The 19,072-nt window shown below is 39.1% G+C and overlaps 2 protein-coding genes and 1 long non-coding RNA gene across 3 annotated transcripts; 2 read left to right on the top strand and 1 right to left on the bottom strand.

Annotated features, from left to right (window-relative positions):
* The first annotated feature begins 492 nt into the window (after positions 1-492).
* On the top strand, positions 493-10,392 carry poglut2 (protein O-glucosyltransferase 2). Its single transcript, XM_024286152.2, has 13 exons — positions 493-914; positions 1,348-1,553; positions 1,663-1,868; positions 3,292-3,369; positions 3,514-3,686; positions 4,392-4,629; positions 5,750-5,959; positions 6,033-6,122; positions 6,205-6,309; positions 7,555-8,368; positions 9,636-9,687; positions 9,770-9,984; positions 10,104-10,392. Exons 1-10 carry the CDS (start codon positions 727-729, stop codon positions 7,570-7,572), a joined length of 1,512 nt encoding a protein of 503 aa, XP_024141920.1. The 5' UTR covers positions 493-726; the 3' UTR covers positions 7,573-8,368; positions 9,636-9,687; positions 9,770-9,984; positions 10,104-10,392.
* On the bottom strand, positions 9,634-19,054 carry LOC118600292. The gene is made up of 3 exons (XR_004949918.1): positions 18,903-19,054; positions 14,091-14,616; positions 9,634-10,237 (listed from the first exon to the last, which is right to left on the bottom strand). It is a non-coding gene; the product is annotated as an uncharacterized LOC118600292 (long non-coding RNA).
* Positions 10,922-15,509, top strand: nepro (nucleolus and neural progenitor protein). Its single transcript, XM_024286154.1, has 8 exons — positions 10,922-11,050; positions 11,120-11,208; positions 11,277-11,405; positions 13,416-13,493; positions 13,576-13,850; positions 13,925-13,974; positions 14,044-14,258; positions 14,322-15,509. The coding sequence occupies exons 2-8, from the start codon at positions 11,147-11,149 to the stop codon at positions 14,611-14,613; spliced, it is 1,101 nt and encodes a 366-aa protein (XP_024141922.1). The 5' UTR covers positions 10,922-11,050; positions 11,120-11,146; the 3' UTR covers positions 14,614-15,509.
* Positions 19,055-19,072: the final 18 nt, after the last annotated feature.

The following is a 19,072-nucleotide window of genomic DNA, read 5'->3' as shown; positions in this document are numbered from 1 at the left end:
CTGAAGCTCCACACACAAAAATAAAATATTAGAGACTATGATAGACTAAAAACTTCCCTTTTGTATCTATAGATGTGAAAACATTTGTTTTGTTTGCCTCACTTTGCTCAGATCTATTTTTATTTTATTATTGCAATTGCCCCCTCTGTTTGGTTGCATTAATTAAAATAAACTACAATGTCAAGCCACGTTTTGTTCTGTAGTGCTGTAGTTGTTTAATTAAAACATTTTTAATAACAAAAAAAACGCATGTTATGATATTAACAATATAAACTCTTTGTAGTATGCACACAAAAATTAGCATAATTTAAAATGAGAATTTTCAAGTTACAATTGTGGACAGTTTTTCAATAAAACAAAATCTAACAAGAAAAACACATCACTAGAGGAACAATAATAATAATTTTACTTCCGTGTTGTTATCCAATCAAATCGTTGGTTAAGAATGACGGAGTCTCTTTAAGCCAATCACAGTGGATAAAGCGGCCTGGCAGCCAATCAGATCTGAGTTCAATGAGAAGAGCTTCCGTCTTCACTAGACTGCTATAAATCAACATCAGAACATTTTATAAACCATTTTTGAAGACAGTTAAACCATGAATTTGTTTATATGAGATACACTTACGTTTTAGAAATACTAGTATTTTTTTGTTTGACTCCAAATGTTTCACGGACTCCAACCAGGTGAGCAGCACAGAAAGGTAAAGTAGAGTCCACGCTGCCGACATGTCTCCGGGGCTGCTGCCTCTGTTCGGGGTGTGTTTCTGTCTGGGGGTGTTTGGACACCTCGGAACCAAGGCCGCTTCGGTTCTGGATCCGGATAAAACTTTGATTTGGGGACCAGGACTGGAGGCGAACGTCGTCCTTCCAGCTCGGTTTTTCTACATCCAGGCGGTGGACAGCTTTGGGACAAAGTAGGTTAACTGGTTTAGCTGCTATTTATGTTTCTTTTCTTAAAAGAACTTTTTCTGTTTGCAACAGATGACTCGAATTCTGTTTACCCAGAAATGTTCTGGGTTTTGTCGTTTGGGTTGATTGACGTAAGAAAATTGATTTTCTGCGAAGAAATGCCAAAGTCCGATAATTTTCCAATTGCTTTTTCTGAATTGCTTTCTAACGAAATAGTTAAAAATATGTTAAAATTATGTTTTCATCTGGAAATGCATCCCTTTGAGCCTCAGAAAACTGTCACTTGTACTTCCGCATTGGTATCCAATCGCATCACTGTTTTGGACTAGAAGAGCCAATCACAGCCGGATGCTGCGGCCTGGCAGCCAATCAGCTCATAGAGGAATGTTCATAATACTTAAGGAAATCAAAATTGTGTGTGTCCCCTTCTCCTCACAGCCTAACATCTTCGCCGGGGGAGAAAAGCTTTGAGGTGAAGATCACGTCTGCGGTGGAGCAGTTCACCAGGATCTGGGTTCAGGTTCTGGACCGTCGGGACGGGTCTTTCCTAGTTCGCTACCGGATGTATGCCACCTATACAGACCTGCAAATCCACATTTTTCACAAAGGGGAGCATGTTGGGAAGTCGCCGTATACGCTCAAAGGTAGAATAGGGTTAAAACAGAACATTCTGATCATCTTCATCTCACAAACATCATAGTCGTGGTTCTTTGGGGTACCAGAGAAGTTTCTCAGAGAGTTCTTCCCTTGCAGGTCCGGTTTATCATGAAGGCTGTGACTGTCCCCAGCCGAGCGGTTCTGTTTGGGAGGCCCACATGCACTGTCCTCAGTCCTTCGCCCAGATAGACCAGGATCTGTCCCACTTCAGGAGCATCGATCCGGACCGCAATGCTCAGGAGATCCCACAGCGGTTCAGGCAGCGGCAAAGCCTGTGCCACTACACCGTCAAAGACAACAAGGTATTTCCTAACGGGTCATGTGAGGAACATGAAGTTCAACAAGAATGGGGCAACTGAGGACAAACGTCTCCGCGTTTTGGATCCGTTTTCAGAGGAGTCTGCAGATGTTCTCATGATGAATAGTCACAGAAAGTTTGTTTTTCTGCTTCATCTTCCTGAGTTCAAACTCCAACTTTAAAACCTGGATTTTGGTTTACGTCTAAAGTTTGTTGTGTTTCTCACAGCAGGACAAAAAGATAATTCTTTATTTATTCTGCATAGAATTTCTGTAACAGTCCATCTCTTTAGTCGTATCTAAATTTATTCTCAGGATGTGATTGTATCTGAATCTGGATGACTGCAGTCAACACCTTAAAGATGAGAAGAAATACTTTAGTCATGCGAAAAATATCTTTGATTTTGATTTTCTTGTTCATTTTTAACCTTAAACTTTCACAAAAAATGTAAAAAAGCTTTTCCCTTAAGGAATCCGAGAACAATCTTCTCCTGGGGTCTAAAAGTTCATCTGAACGTTTTGGTTTGCAGCAATTAACAATGACAAAAAAATAAAACAAATAATAAAAAAGGGCCATTTTGATGAGTTATCCAGGGTTTTAAAAAATCTGCTTTACCTTTAAATCTTTTAACACAGTTGTTTAAAAACAAAGAATTTAATGTTTTTTAGCTTCGATTCATTGCAAAAAAATTTGATTCAATTAGTTACAAGTCACGATTAATCAATTACTCAAAAATAATAATCCACATGACAGCACTGATAATAATGGTAAAAAATATGTAAACGTTTCAATAAAATCTCATCAAAAATAGCTTTTTACTCGCATTTCTTAATGTTTTAATTTGATTTGATGGATTTATTTCAAGCATTAAAAAAGGAATACTACAATGAAATAGTTAAAAAATGCATAAATATTCACAAAAAAATCAAATATGAAGTAATACTATGGTTAGAAAATAAATATAAAGGTAAATAAGGATATTAAGAATGTAAGCCAAAGAAATCATTATTGAACTTAAGACTAAATAACTTAAAGTTAAGTTCTTCTCCTAAGACCTCAACAGTTCTCACTGTGTTTTATTCCCTTTTCGGTTCATAAATTTTATTGTTGTTTTTTTTTGAGAGATATGGTGTCATTTATGCACATCTTTAAAAGCAGCTGATGATCAATCAAGGATGTCTATTAATTAGACAAATCTGTCTAATTCTACAAGTTTCCTTCATTTTGGATTCTACTCTGGTTTATTTTAAGCAATTTTCACCAATAAAATCAACAGAAAAAGATATTAAAAATAAAAAAACACATAAAAATTGTTGAGATATATTTATTAGAAAATAATTAGATGAAATATGTGACTTGCTTGTCTTTTCAGTGCCGTGATGTGACAGTAAACGCTGATTTATGGAGCGTTTTTCTCTTCCTGTCAGGTTTACATCAAGACGTTTGGAGAACACGTTGGCTTCCGGATCTTCATGGACGCCGTTCTGCTGTCACTCACTCGGAAGGTAAGCTCCTTCATGCTTAAGCAGTTTGAAAATCAAGTGCAACCTTGACAAACAGGAATATTTTCCGCTGCGGAAGTCTTTAAGATTCAGTTAAAGAGCACCGTGTGAGCTGACCTGCAGCGTGGGCGTGTCCTGTGAGTGCAGGTGCGCCTCCCGGATCTGGAGTTCTTCGTTAATCTGGGGGACTGGCCTCTGGAGAAGAGGAAACCCACGGACCACATCCATCCCATCTTCTCCTGGTGCGGCTCCAACAGCACCAGAGACATCGTGATGCCCACGTACGACCTGACGGAGTCCGTCCTGGAGACCATGGGGAGGTGAGAGCCGCTCACCTGCAGCTATGGGACAAACGGATCCATGCAGATGGACGGACAGAAAAACATTTGATATAAAATCAACATTTTCTTCTTGTCCTAAAACGGGCTGCATTCAAATATTCTCGTCTTTATGATGTTTAATAATTCAAGTCTCTTTCTGAGATGATTTTTGAGCGTCTGCGTTCAGTTTAAAGGAAACGAGGAACAAAGACGTCCTTAAGATATAATGGAGCTCAATAATAAAGAGCTTCTGCTGGTGGAGAACGTTGGATTCTGAATTTCACAGGAAACAAGTGGAGTCATTTGCATAAAGCAGAACTGTGACGTTTTTAGGTTTTCTAAAACTTGAATGAAAGAATCCTGGCGTTTGATTTTGATAATAAAGGCGGTTTGAGTTGAGAAAATATGAAACTTAAAGAGAAGACGTAAAGAGTTTATCGTCTGATGTTTATGGATCTGACCTGGATCTTTCTCCCTCCACTCCTCCGTCTCTTTGTTGCTCTTTGCTGGTTTTAAATATTTAATTTTGTTGTTGTAAAGTGATCTTGAAATGATTTTCAATATTTTTAATATTAATGAACTTTTTAATACCCTAGTTGGCGCCTTCAGAACTTCTGCCTCATTTCCTGATATGATTATGACTCTAACAGCTTGAGGAACTTCAGGAAAGTGGAGATCCTGACATTGATTTTGTGCAACAAACAGAGTAAGCCTGGACATGATGTCTGTTCAGGGCAACACCGGGCCAGCGTGGGCCGAGAAGAACGCCACGGCCTTCTGGAGGGGGCGGGACAGCCGCCAGGAGCGGCTGGAGCTGGTGAAGCTCTCCAGAGCTCACCCTGACCTGATCGACGCCGCCTTCACCAACTTCTTCTTCTTCAAGCATGACGAGGGCCTGTACGGCCCGCTGGTCAAACACGTCTCCTTCTTTGACTTCTTTAAGGTAAACAGGATCCACCTTTTATTTTAACTTCGCTTTAGCATTAGAGTGTCGAACTCAATCACACAAGGAGCCAAAATCTAACGAACACCTTAGGTCGTGAGGAGAGCAGGATAAACATTTATTAAAACACTCTAAAACTACATTTTTAAAACTTTAGAATCGTAACTTTTTAACATGATTTTGATCTAAATATATAGCATTACCTGGGATAATGCTAGTGCTGATAGTTGAAGATGCTGAAATTGATAGTTTAAATCATTGAAGCTGATAGCTAGCTAAAATATTAGCTAAATGTCAAATGTGCCTAATAAACTAAAAACAATAACATACAACATACAACTAAAAACGGCTAGCATGTAGCTGAAATATGAGCTAAACTCCTAAATAGCCTAAAAAAATGCAAAAAGCAGAAATTAGCTGAAACAGCTAGCATTTAGCTGAAATACTAGCTGAACTCCAAAATATCCTAAAAAATCTTATACCAAAATAGTCCAAAAAGCTAGCAGAATAAAACAGAAAGAAGCCTAAATTAGCAAAAACAGCTAGTATGTAGCTGAAATATTAGGTAAACTCCAAAAACCTAAAAAAATAAAAAAGCCTGAATTAACCAAAACAGCAACAGATGGCTAAAATATGAGCTAAACTCCTAAATATCCTAAAAAAAAAAGCCAGAATTAGCTGAAACAGCTAGCATGTAGCTGAAATATTAGCTAAGCTAAAATACACAACAGACTAAAAAGCTAAATAAAAATCGGAAATTAGCGAAAACATTTAGCTGAAATATTAGCTAAACTCCAAAATAGCCAAATAAATCTTAAAAAAATACCAAAATAGTCCTAAAGCTAGCAGAATGCCAATTTTTAAAACTTTAAAACCATAACTTTCTAACATAATTATGATAAAAAAGTCAGGAATATTATTCCAGAATAAATCAACTTAAACCTTAAATAACTTTCAATATTTTACTCTCCATAAAAATATATTTTGTCAAAATTATACAAGTTAGAAATGAGCTCAAGATAACATCAGGCCAAACTGATCTGGGGGGCCAGATCCGGCCCCCGGGCCTCGACTTTGACATGTGCTCTATAACAACGATATCCTCTCTGTTCCCCTTCAGTACAAGTATCAGATAAACATCGACGGCACCGTGGCGGCGTACCGGCTGCCGTACCTGCTGGCCGGAGACAGCGCGGTCTTCAAGGTGGACTCCAGTTACTACGAGCATTTCTACCAGCAGCTGCGAGCGTGGGAGCATTACATCCCGGTCAGAGCCGACCTGGGGGACCTGCTGGAGAAGATCCGGTGGGCTCGGGACCACGACTCAGAGGTGAGGATCTAAACTCCTCCAAACACCGATTTTGAAAATGTTATAATGGTTTACTTCGTCTGGACTCCGTCAGGCTCAGAAGATTGCTCTGGCAGGACAGCAGTTTGCTCGCCGTCACCTCATGGGAGACACCATTTTCTGTTACTACTACAGACTTTTCACGGTATTGATGTTTGCACTAACGAAAAGAAAAAAAAATACAGCTTAAAAAAGCCTAAACGATCTAAAAGTGTCGTCTGCTTTAGGAGTATTCCAAACTCCAGGTGAGCCGGCCAAAGGTGCGGGAGGGAATGGAGCTGGTGGAGCAGCCGGAGGATGAACTCTTTCCATGTTCCTGTCACAGAGTCGGGGTACGAGAAGGAAATGTAACTTCATTAAAGCATTTTATTTGATCCTTTATTAGTTCATGTTATTAGCTTATGTAGCTAGAAGCAGGTCTGTGAAGATAAAGAAGTAAAAGTTCATGCTAGTTTGTATTCAAATACAATATTTAGTACAATTCAAACCTCATTCACATAAACTGGGATTGACCTTGGCTTCACAAAACTCTTGAGACAAACAGGTTTATCCCTGTTCCAGATGGTTTTTGGTCTAAAGTTTCACTCCGATCATCTTTTAATCTACTTCCTATGTCTTTATTTTAAATGATGCAGTTTTTACCCAAAGTAAAAATTGTTTTCTAGGATTTCTGGCAGGAATTCATTAGAAACTCACCTCTGAGTTGTGGGCGGGATCATTGGTGTGGAGTAGCTCCGCCCTCTTTCCCCTCCTGTTTCTGAGAGACCATCGTATTTTCTACGTTAGAAATACGATCTTTTTCAAATATTCTGTTGTCTTCTCCTCATTCACAACGATTAGAATATAGAAATACTCAGAAATGCAAATTTAAGCTTCATGTCTTCATATGTGTCCTCCTTCAATAGAAAAATGCTACAAAAACATTTTAAAAACACTATTTTCACCAAAGTTGGTCTTTAAAATTTAAGTTTGGTAAACAAAGAAGCAAGAATGTACGATGTTAGACCTTAAGCCGGAATATTATTTGCATTCTTGGGGGAAAAAAAAAAAAAAATTGAAAAAAAAATCCCTCAAATTTGGTAATAATGGTTTGTTCCACTAGATTAGAAAATGTCTAAACAACTTTAATGTATTTGTACAAAAAAAGCTGTTTTGGAATTAGTTTGTTTCAAGCAAAAAGACAAAAATATATATATATATACATAAATAATCAAAGCTAATTAGCATATTTAGTCATAACTTAATTGGAAAATGAATCAAACAAAAGATAAAGAAATGCTTATATAAATCAGTTACTATTATGTTCATGTTTTATTCATCAAGACTTTAAAATAAGAAAATCTATGATGTAAACTAAATTATAAATTAAACGTTATGAGGTTTAATATCTTATTTTTGTTGTAAATGATGGGGAAAAAAAGGTTACCATCCTTAAAAAAAGTAATAATCCCAGTCTGGCTCCCCCTGCTGTTAAATTAGTGACATTACACCAATCAAAAAACTTCATAGAACTTTACTAAGATGTTAATTCGTGTCAGATTCTGTTTTATTAATGGGAATATTTTATTTTTTTCCAGGTAAAGGATGAACTTTGATTGCTGACAAACAACATCTTCATACTGTATGCTGCCAAAAACAACTAACTTTATGACGTTCATGTATATTTAATCTTTTTTAATAATAAATATATTTTTTTCCATTGTGTTTGACTTTTCTTCTTTTTTTTTCAACACAATTTAATACAATATCAAAACATTTGTACACTTTTAAGTGATGTTTAAACATAGAATTGTTGACTTTTTTAAAGAGTAATCAGTGCTGACATTTAAATGGATATGTTTCTGGGGAAAAAATATCATTTTTATAAGAGTTAGATGTGTTTTTGGACCTGAAAAGATGACATTCTTTTCAAAAAGTTAGTTTTCAAGTTAAAATCCCATTCCTTGAATACAAACTATAATTTCATGCCTGACATTAGAATGAAAATGTTCTTTATTGTAGTCTTGAAGTTAAATTATGTAATCTGGACTTCTTATCCTCAAAAAGTCACCTGGTTGAATGTGATCCTTCAATTTAAATTATTTTTCCACCAACAAAAAACTTTTAGAACGTTTTTAACAAATTTACATATAGATCTTCTTCTTTATTCTGCAGCAAATAATAAAATAACTGAATTATGATCACCAGGATAAAAAATAGAACCTACAAATGTTTATTTTTTATATTTTTATGTTTTAACTTTCGTCGGTGATGCATCTTTCTCACATCAGAGGCTGCATGAGTAAAAGATGTAATGACTCGTTTTGAACGCCAGGTGTCGCACCGTCTAATGTTAGTTTCAGTGACACGAGCTGGTGGCTCGGTTCGGTTGAGATGGAGACATTTTTTGAGGTAAATCTTGTAAATCCGGTTGTTATTCGGGTTGAATTTCTAAGTTAAAACTTTAAACCACAGTTCTGCAAGTTAAAATGAGAGTTTACCCGCGAGATGAACCCGTGGGCGTGGTTTGTGCGTCAGTTTACGCGCGAACATAACGTCGTTTCTATATTAAGTCTATGATTTAAACTGTCCATCGTTTAAATCACAGGAACCCGTGAAGATTCCGTTCGGAACCAAACTTCTGGAAGCGGCGTGGAGCGTCCCGGCCACTGCCGCGCATGCTCACACCGCCGTCATGCTCACCCACGGCGCAGGCGCAGACATGAACTTCAAGCACCTGGTTTCCCTGGCGCGCGCCCTGGCTTCAAACGGCTTCCTCTGCCTCCGCTTCACCTGCAGGGCTCTAAACCTAGTTTACAGGGTGAAGGCGTACCACGCTGCGTGGGTCAGTCACGAGACAGGAGGATCGACTTTTTATACACATTAATTTTTATTTTTGAGGGTTTTTTTTATAGGTCTGCTGTGTATTTTTCACATTTAATGTTCTTCTAATCCTTGTTTTTGTTTTTCGTGTGACTTTTTAACTTTAATTGTGCTGCTGCCATAATAATTTCTATTGATACAATTATTTAATCCTGTAAATCAGGCAAAATCTAAAACACACCTTAGGCTGAACAGAATAAACATGTATTGAACACTAAAACTACATTTTTAAAAGGTTAAAACGAAACTTTTTAACATATTTATTAACTAGATTTATAAAATTACCTGTGATAATTGTAGTAGGAATGCTGTTAGCTGAATTTGGCCACTGATAGCTGAAGATGGTGTAGTTGATAGCTGAAATCACCGAAGCTAGTAGCTAAAAACGCTGAAGCTGATAGCCTGATATCTAAATGCCAAATTAACCTTAAAAAAAGAAAACCTAGGTTAGCCAAAACAGCTGGCATGTAGCTGAAAAAATAACTAAACTTCAAAAAAGCCTAAAAAATACCCAGAAAAAAAGCCTGAATTTGCTAAATCAGTTAGCATTTAGCAGAAAGTTTAGCTAAACTTCTATCCATCCATCCATCTTCTTGACCGCTGTGTCCCTTTCGGGGTCGCGGGGTTGCCGGAGCCTATCCTGGCTACTGATGGGCGAAGCCGGGGTACACCCAGGACAGGTCGCCAGTCTGTCACAGGGCCGCTAAACTTCTAAACAGCCTAAAAATCTGGCCCCCGGGCCTTGACTTTGATTCATTTCCTGTAAATGAATTGATTTGTGTTTTTCCCTCTTCAGAATTACTTGAAATCACAGTAGAAGTTTGCAGTAAAATCCATATATCTTGGAGGTAACGTACACATTCTCCCAGCTTTTTTGTGTGTGTTTTAAGTTGTATTTTATTTACAGGTATTTTCAATGTCCTCCCACAGGTAGGTCGATGGGGGGCCGGGCGGCTGCAGCGCTGGCCAGCCAGCTGAGCCGGGATGGAGGTGATGCCCCGCGGGGGCTCATCTGTCTGAGCTTCCCCCTGCATCCTCCTGCGCAGACGCAGGCCCACCTGCAGAGGAGCCAGGATCTGCGCATGCTGCCTGCCAGCATCCCGGTGCTGTTCGTGTCGGGGACAGAGGATGACATGTGTGACCCGGTAACACTGCAAAACTTTGATTATTTTCCTGAATAATCATACTTTGTTCTAGAGTGTGCCTGTTGTTGTTCAGCTCTTTTTTGTGCAGAGCCGATCTTTTTTAATCTGTTTTTTCTCAGGAGCTTTTCAACGCGATGATGAAGGACATGGAAGCTCCCACCGAGGTGCTCTGGCTGCAGGGAGGACGCCATGGACTGACTGTGAGAGGCCGGTCTGAGGAATCCATCATGGATGAGGTCAACCAAAAGGTCATCTGCTGGATGAGAGAGAGAGTTTGATATTGTTGTGTTTATTTTTTCAATAAAATGCTTTTAAAATGATTTTTTTCCTTGAAACTCCATCATATTATAACATTGCATTAAACAGATCATTCTCTAGTCAAAAGCAATAAACCCAGATTGAAACTTTTCCAGTTTTATGTTTCTTTTAGATTAGTGTAAGTTTAATAATAAAAATTCTACATAACACTTCAATGTCCAAAGTTTTTTTTTTTTCATTTTTTTGTAATTTGTAATGTTTTTTTAAAGAAAAAGAAATCCGGTTTGCTGTATTTATTTGACTTTACTTTATTTTATTTCATTTCATTTCATTTTATTGTATTTTATTTTATTTTCTGTAATAAAACACAGGATCAGCTCTGTGTCTTTAAAAGCCAGTCGGTGACGTCACTCGGTGCTCCGCTCCCATTGGCTGCTTGACTTCCGGACACAGGAGCAGAGCAGCATGGCAGCAGCGCCGTGGAACAGAGTCAACATCCCGTTTCCCGCCGCTGTTTCATGTGTGCGCGCACAGTTCACGCACGTTTCAGGTGAGGATGCTGATCACCTGCGGGATAGAGTCAGCGGTCCACGTGGAGGGGGCGTGGCTTAGCGTGAGGGGGCGTGATCATCTCGTTTTCTTTTTCTTCTTCAACAGCCCATAAGGTGAAATGCGTGATCGCGGGAAACGAGAAGGTGCTGAAGCTCGTGCGCAGTGAGGTTCTGCAGACGGAGGTTCGACTCCTGTACGAGCTGCTGCACGTCCTGCACAACAACTTCAGGGCCAACAAGACCCTCAGAGCCCTGAAGCAGGTCAGGACTGTTCACAGACTCAGGTGTGACGCGTCCAGGTGTCTGACTGTCTCCTCCTCCTCCAGGTGGAACAATGCGTGAACAGACTGAAGATGATGCGGCTGGAGGAAGCTCTTCATCAGCTGGCAGATCTGTGTCCCAACAAGGCGCAGAGGTGAGGATCTCCATCACAACAGTGAGAGAAACATCTCTGAGGTCTGATGGAGGATGTTTCCGTTTCAGGGGGCTGGCCTTGAAGACGGGCTTGTGTTCGGTTCCGAGTCAGCCGATGCTGGAGTGGACCTGTCTGAAGGTTCTGGGAGCGGCTGAGCTCCTGAGCTGTTCGCTGCAGCGCTGCAGCAGAGCCTTCCTGTATCCTGGTCTTCATTGTGGTTCTGCAGATCCAGGTTTAGCTCAGGGGTCTGCAACCTCCAAAATGAAACAATTGACTAAATAATGAGTTTGTCGTTTCGGTCAAAACAAAAAAAAGTTTAATTTTCTTTAATGATCTTCTTTAAAAAAGTGTCTACTTGCTGTTCAGAGACAAAGTTTTTAAAGTATAGAATAAAATCTTCATGTAAAGATTTAAAAATCAGACCACTGTTTATGTTCATATTCAACAGTAAAAGGATAAAGACCAAAAGTCATAATGTAAAGAAATTAAATGTGTAAATTGGTTTTATTGCATTTTTTAATCCTTCCGTGTATTTTATTTTGAAAGGAACATGTAAGAAATAAGTCAGAATTGTTATTTATAGAAAAACACAACACTGTTTAATTTCAATTATTGATTGATTGATTTGGTTTATTTCAAGCATAGATTGTGAAAAATGCAGGACAAAAAATACATGTTTCTAACTCATTACAGAATTAATTAAACAAATTCATTATAAAATAGAAAACGAACAAACAAAAACAAAGACACACTTATGTCACATTTAAATAATCAAAAATAGTAAATATTAACTAAAGTCAAGTAGAGTGTGATTCCTTAAAAAAGGAGTGGGAAGACGTGAATTTACATAATCCCACTTATTTACCTTATTTTAAAGTTATGCAATACAGTTCTGACCATTGTAAATATTTAAAAGCCATATTTTATTTTTTAATGTATTATAGCCAAAAAAGCAGAAATGGTGTATTTTATATAATAAAGGGGGACTTGGCGGCTCTCTCTGGACCGAATGGCTCTTTTAGGGTTAAAGGTTGCAGACCCTGAATGGTCCACATGACTACGGTGAACATGTGTTGATCTTAGTTGATCTTCAGGATCTTGGTCTTCTCAGGATTCAATTCAGTTTTTTTATATAGCTCGATATCACAGTACGGTTGTCCTAATGGGCTTCATATCAGTAATTGTACAAAAACAAAAAGTCAGTCATAAAATATAAACAGTAGCTGGTTACTAAACTAAACTGGGAATTTCTGGGGGGGAAAAAGAAGAAACCTCGAGAAATGTCAACATAACGGAGGGATCCTTTCGCAGGACTGTTACAGAAGGCTTAGCTTATCTATCTCTACACCCACATGTTTGAAGAGTGTAGCAGATGGGCTGGGGAATCTAGAGGTGATCCAGAGGCGAGGTCCACGGCCAAGAACAAGAGCACAGACAATCCTTCATCCAGATGGAACTGGGGGATCAAGACAAGCCAGAGGTGAGGTCCACGACTAAAGATAGGAGCACAGATGATCCCTCAACCAGATAGTAATGGAGGCTCAAGACGAGCCAGAGGTAAGGTCCACAGCTAAGGATAGGAGCACAGATGACTCTTTATCTAGATGTAACTGGAGGCTTGAGATTAGCCAGAGACAAGGTCCACGGCCAAGGACAAAAGCACAGACAATCCTCCATCCAAATGGAGCTGGGGGACAGCTTGTGGGCACAAGTCGAGCCAGAGGCGAGGTCCACTGCCATGGATAGGAGCACAGGCGATCCTTAATCCAGATGGAACTGAGACAGCTGGGGAGGCGAGATCAGCAAGAGTTGAGGTCCACTGCCAAGGACAAGAGCACAGACGATCCTTTACCCAGACTGAACTGGACAGCTGGGGGTACGAGTCAAGCCAGAGACGAGGTCCACAGCCAAGAATAGGAACAGAGTCAAGCCACCTGGAATCAAAATATCTCCCGGTCACTCGGAGGAGAGAGGGAAAGAGGGACAACACATGAGTCGCACTGCACCAAACAGAAGCAGGGAGAACTAAATGGAGGAAAAAAAGGATAGATATGGAGAGTAGGAGAAGGTCGTCTAACTGTCACCAGAAGGTCTCTGGATGCTTCTGTGTCTACACACATTTCTTTCTTTTTCCGACCTGCTTCCCTCTTTGGTTCTCTCGTTTCCTTCCATGTTACCGTTTTTCCCTCAATAGACATCTGTTTCAGACTTTCTCGGCAGCAGCTGAGATGTCAGGAGTTCATCGTGCTGAACATGGTGATCACCAGCATGCTGAGTCGTCTCTGGTAGAACCCTTGCGTGTCTCCAAACTCCATCTCTTTGGGCTCCTGAGCGATTGAGATCATTCCCACGTTTGTCCTCTCTCAGGGTGTTTTTCCGGGGAATGCTGAACGGACTGTCCGCTCTGTACCCGCCGATCCTGAACTTCCTCAGAGACGTGTCCAAGGCCCAGCCCATGCCCTACCTGGAGCAGAACTCCCTGCCAGCAGCAGATGTAGCTCCCATTCTGGATCCTTCCCATTCCGTTCTGCCGAGGAAGCATCCGACTGTTCATGCTGAACAGCAGATGAAGAAGAAGCAGCAGAGCAGGAAGAAGCCGTCACAGAAGCTGAAGGAAGACCTGGGTGTTGCTGTGGAAAGAGGCGAGCCCTTCTCATCTCACATGTTCTGCCGGATATGAAACTGATTTTAACCGGATGCTGATATTTTCTTCCAGGTCTCAACAATCACACGGATGTCAAACCCCGTTTCACTATCCTAAGGACGGTATGTTAGCGGTCTAGAGTTTGTGAATGTTTAGTACGAACACATAATGATTTAATTTTGATGCTCCAGGCCAAACCTTTGCAAGAAGAACTGCAGCACGCTGAAAAGGAACTAACCTTTAGGAAGCAACTGAGAGAAGCGAGAACGTTTGCACGTCTGTCAGCTCGTCTCCAGGACATGATTGTGTGGTTCAAATCCCAGAGGATGCAGAAGGAGAAACGCCTCCTGACATTCCTACACCTGAAGTGCCTGAAGATGAAATGCCTGGAAGCAGAAGGATACGAGTAAGAGATCGGCAGAGTGATAACAGGATGAACGGAGCACGCATTTATTGTCCTCATCTTCAGCGTCCACAGGAAGTTGCAGCTCCTCAGACAGGAAGTTGTCTGGGCTTCATCTCCACCTGGATCGGCGAGGAAGCATCTTCATTTCTGTGCAGTGATGAGGACATGCAGGAGTCTCCTCAGGTCGCGCAGACGAAGGCTCTTCCAGAGGAGGACCGCGGGGAAGGTGAAACGGAGAAGGACTGCGGTGCCAGAACCGAACCGAGACGAGCAGCAGAGCCGAGCGGCGCCGGAGCTGCAGAGCGCTGACGCCCACGATGACATCGATGATATATTTGCCTCTGTAGGTCTGTGAAAGCTGAGGATGATGAGAAGAGTCACTGTTGGTAAACTGAAGAACCGTCAGCCAAAGAGAAGGAGGGATGGAGTTCAGAGACTCAGACGCATCAATCCCAACACGGAGTTCCTTTAAGGAAAAGTGTTTTCATAAACTGTCAGTGTAAGGGGGATTTAGGTGCAACAGGAAACGGAATAAAAAAGAAGAATAGCTTTATTGTCAATGTACAACAACATTTTGCAGCAACTCCTTTGTGCAAAAAGACGGAACGTAAAAATGAAAGTGCTGATCTCTGCATTTAAGGCTGGGAGTGCTGGGGTAGGATCTGTCTCACAGACACTACATGTTCATATTCCACCTTCGACACTTCCGTAACACATCCGTGATAGACGTAATGCATGAGTGTTTCTTGCGTTTGTCATTTGTCAATGTCTGTTAAGGGTTTCGGCCAGCAGAATTTACGTGAGTTCAGTTTTGAGCTGCTCAATTTATTTACGATTATTTCATAAATCTTGCACAATTGTGCGTGATTTTTGTAAGATGCGTACACAATGTGTGGCTTCCTAACTGTTCCACGAATGTCTAACAGACTTTTTTCGCATGTCTCACCGATATACAACTTTACAAATTACATAATTGATGCACAAATTACTAATAAATTGCACATAAACTCTGCAGTAATCATGCACAGTTCAAAGTTGATTTACATGTTCTTTGTGCAGTTTGTTTTAATGTTATTTGTGAAGATTTTACACAACTTTTCTAATTTTTTCCACGTATATTCATGTATGATCAACTTTCATTCATGCAATATGCGAAAAGTATATGCAGTGACTGTGTGACACAGTCTGTTTTTGATTATAGTCACCTGTATTTTCTGATGTTCTTTGATTAACACAAAGCTAAAAGTTTCATATCGAGTCATTTAGTGATGTTCTGGCACCCCCTGGTGGAATAGACGGTTACTGCACCTTCAAAATCTTCCATTGACCACTTCATCAGACCAAACTGCTTGATTGGCAAGAAAATTTTTACTTTGTCGACTGTGATTTACATCAGTGCTGTCATGGAATTATTTTTTTTAAACATTCATTATTCCTGACCTGTAATTAATCAATTTTTAACCAAATATCTGCAGTGAAAAGCCACTTTTTGAGGTATTTTCATTTTAATTTGTGATATTTTGGTACAGTAAAAGATCAAAAATATGAATTAAACAGTGAATATATGTTTTTGTTATACCATAAGAGACTTCCAACATTTACTTTTTCACCAATAAATTTGATTTTTCAACCTTGAACAATCAAGAAAAAAAATAGAGTCCAAAGTTTTTAATTTAACACATTTAGATCTGAGGGATCTAAAAAATATTGACCACAAAATTCTTATGAATACCATAATACATATGTTGACATACTTTATTCTACAGTATCACGACAGTAAGACAGAAAAAAGAAGAGAAAGAGAGAATAGAATCTAAGAAAAACAAGACGAGACACGAGAAGTTGACAGCGGAGGATTTGGATAGTTTAGACTTTTTGCTTCATCATTTTAACAAAAAACAAGCAGTAAGATGTGATTTAAACCTAAAATACTCTATTAAATTCCTTAAAATTGATTTTTTTTTATCATAAATGATCATAGTATAAACAGAATAATATATTATCAGAAATGAATGGACTTCACAGAAGTGTTGATGTGATGTCTCTGCGTTGTACATTAATTTTTGATAACTGACATTATCCGTAATATAACTCATAATATTTATACATTAAAAATCAGATTGCCCCCCAAAAAATTAACTTAGTAATTTGTTTGCAATTTTTGGGCCAACATGATAATTCAACTCCCCTAATTTACATTTATTTGCAAAATATAAACCTTTTCAACGGTTCTTTAGAGTTTTGATGAATGCAGGTTCAGACTCTCAGTGCAGAACGGCCTCTAGCAAAGTAAAATCAGACTGCAGAAAATGGAGCAGAGAACATTCTGAGGGATTCCAGGGTCTCCTTTCATGTAGCGCATCATTAACCCCATCGAGCTGAAGGAAAACCTGGAGAAGCAAAACCACAGGAGTCTTCATACTCCAGTCCTTCATCTCAATTATCTCAACTCAGATGTTTTCTTATTTATAGAATACGCTCTGAAGATCACCAGAGACCGACTTTACCACTGTGAGCTGGAATGAAGAGCTCAGGAAGGTTGATATGAAACATTCTCCCAAACATAAGCCAGGGTTCATGAATAATGGAGCATTTTGACCCACATTCAGCAGCCTGCCCTCTGCTCACCAGAGGAGGGACAGAGGGCGACCGCTCCAGGTTTGTTGTGGTGCTCGTCTCTGCTGACCTCACCTGGACATCAGCCACCAGGTGAAGAGAGACTTGACTTTCTCAGGAAACTCAGACGAAACAAAAAACAAAAGAAATGAAAGAAAATGAAAAATTCAACCCTAAATCCTCAGCCAGGTAATTTATGTTTTTTCAAGCCGAACAAATCTTTGGACTTGATTTGAACTTCCAAACATGTCACTGCTTTTCTGAAAGTTATTTTTGGAAAACTTTATTTAAAAACTTCAGAGTCCTTCTGGTAAAAGTTCTGTTTTTGATGGAAATAGTTTAATAAAAGCCAACTTTCTTCAAACGTAAACCTTAGGTATTTTATATTATTGACAAATAAACACAACAGAATCCTCTTTGTACTTTTTCTTTCTTTGAAGATAAGATAAGAAGCAAGCAACCTGTTGTTGAACAGAGTCGTAAAAAATCAAGAAAAAACCGACAGGAAACGGGAGATGGAAAAACTGGTATCTGATCATCATTATTCCAACATTTCATAATCTACAATTTTGTTCATTTGTGTCAGAAATCAAAGGCTCAGAGAAGCTTGAAGCATTTACAGCTCCATTTCTGTCGTTCTGCTTCAACTGGTCTGCAGAGAAAATCCAAACCTGTTTATTTCTTAGCTGTGCTGATCTCAACCATCCTTCCAGCTGCAGACACAAGCAGGAAGCTCCAGCTGATACTGCCCTCTGCTGGAACTTTATGGTATCGTTACTGACCATCCAGCAGAGTTTCAAAGCAGAGACAGAGGGAGGAGCTCAGTCACCCAGAGCAGGCTCTAAGAACATCCGCTGTCCCTCCACATTGAGAAGAACCCATCTAAGGTGGTCCTGGGATCTGGTTCACCTCCAGGACACCCTGGGGAGGTTTTCCAGACATGTTTTACTGGCTGGAGACCCCATGAACATGTTGGAGAGATTCTGTAAGGTTGCCCCATAGAGTGTATATAAAATCACTATATATCAATATTAGACCTACTTGCATTTTGTTCAATAAAGTTATATATAAACATAGTGTGATATATATTATTTCTCTATTAAAATGTGATTACTATCCTGTGATGATTCTTCACAATCAGATTATTTTATTATTGTGTTTTTTGCAGTTGATTGCAAAACATTGTGTCCGCTTTTGTGGTTATTTGCGTATTTATTCGGACCTCCTAAATTCATCACTCGGGAAGACTCAATGTACAGTAATGCCGTATGTCACATGATTTCCAATCCAGTAATACATATCAATGGGCTAGACCAGTGGTGTCAAACTCAACAAGGGGCCAAAATCCAAAACACACCTTAGGTTGCTGACCGAACAGGATAAACGTTTATTGAACAATCTAAAACTACATTTTTAAAACTTTAAACTGTAACTTTTTAACATAATTATAAATTAGATACATAGCATTACCTGTGATAATGCTAGTGTGAATGCTGGAAGCTGAATTTGGCCGCTGAAGATGCTAGTGCTGATAGCTAAAAATGCTCAAATTGATAGCTGAAATCATTGAAGCCGATAGCTGTAAAAAGCTGAAGTTAACTGAAAATGTTGAAGCTGAAAATGCTGATAGCTGCCATCACAGAAACTAATAGCTGAAAAAACTGAAGCTGATTGTCAGCTAAAATATTAACTGAATGCTAAATTAGCCTAAAAAACTTAGGGAAAAAATTAGGTTAGCCAAAGTACCACCTTGCTGACTATTTGATCAGTTTATTACTATTATTCTTCATTATGGTCTGAGGGCTGTAAACAGCGTCTGATTTAGTTAATTCACAGCTTGCCATGTTCTATCATGTTCACTTTTTCAATTAAAAGAAAATAATAATTTAACTATAAAAAAAACATACATTTTTAAATATGAGGTTCACAGTCCATTCAACCTCACACATTGTTACATCACCCAGTAACATTTAGTAATTTAAATTTCATGCTAGGACTATTCATGTGTCAAAAACAGTCTTTCCTTACCATAATTTTTGATTAGTTAAGTGATGTGTGATGCTTTTTTTTTCTCTTTTTTTTGTAATTTTCCATTTCTTCTTTTCTAATCTTGATGTTATGAAAATGAAGATGTGAAAAAACATTTCGATGGCTAACTTTTTGGAAATCCAGTTATGTTTCTTCTTACATCGGAAATC

This window comes from Oryzias melastigma, linkage group LG21 (genome assembly GCF_002922805.2).
Source record: "Oryzias melastigma strain HK-1 linkage group LG21, ASM292280v2, whole genome shotgun sequence".
Lineage (NCBI taxonomy): Eukaryota > Metazoa > Chordata > Actinopteri > Beloniformes > Adrianichthyidae > Oryzias > Oryzias melastigma.
This window is presented reverse-complemented; position numbering and strand designations above follow the sequence as displayed.

Bases quoted from the DNA above. Each gene is read 5' to 3' on its own strand.
- poglut2 (XM_024286152.2), top strand. From the start codon at position 727: ATGTCTCCGGGGCTGCTGCCTCTGTTCGGGGTGTGTTTCTGTCTGGGG. The intron at 1,554-1,662 runs GTAGAATAGGGT...CTTCCCTTGCAG, and splicing joins GTCGCCGTATACGCTCAAAG to GTCCGGTTTATCATGAAGGC. The intron at 6,123-6,204 runs GTATTGATGTTT...CGTCTGCTTTAG, and splicing joins ACTACTACAGACTTTTCACG to GAGTATTCCAAACTCCAGGT.
- nepro (XM_024286154.1), top strand. From the start codon at position 11,147: ATGATGCGGCTGGAGGAAGCTCTTCATCAGCTGGCAGATCTGTGTCCC. The intron at 11,209-11,276 runs GTGAGGATCTCC...TTTCCGTTTCAG, and splicing joins TGTCCCAACAAGGCGCAGAG to GGGGCTGGCCTTGAAGACGG. The intron at 14,259-14,321 runs GTAAGAGATCGG...CCTCATCTTCAG, and splicing joins CTGGAAGCAGAAGGATACGA to CGTCCACAGGAAGTTGCAGC.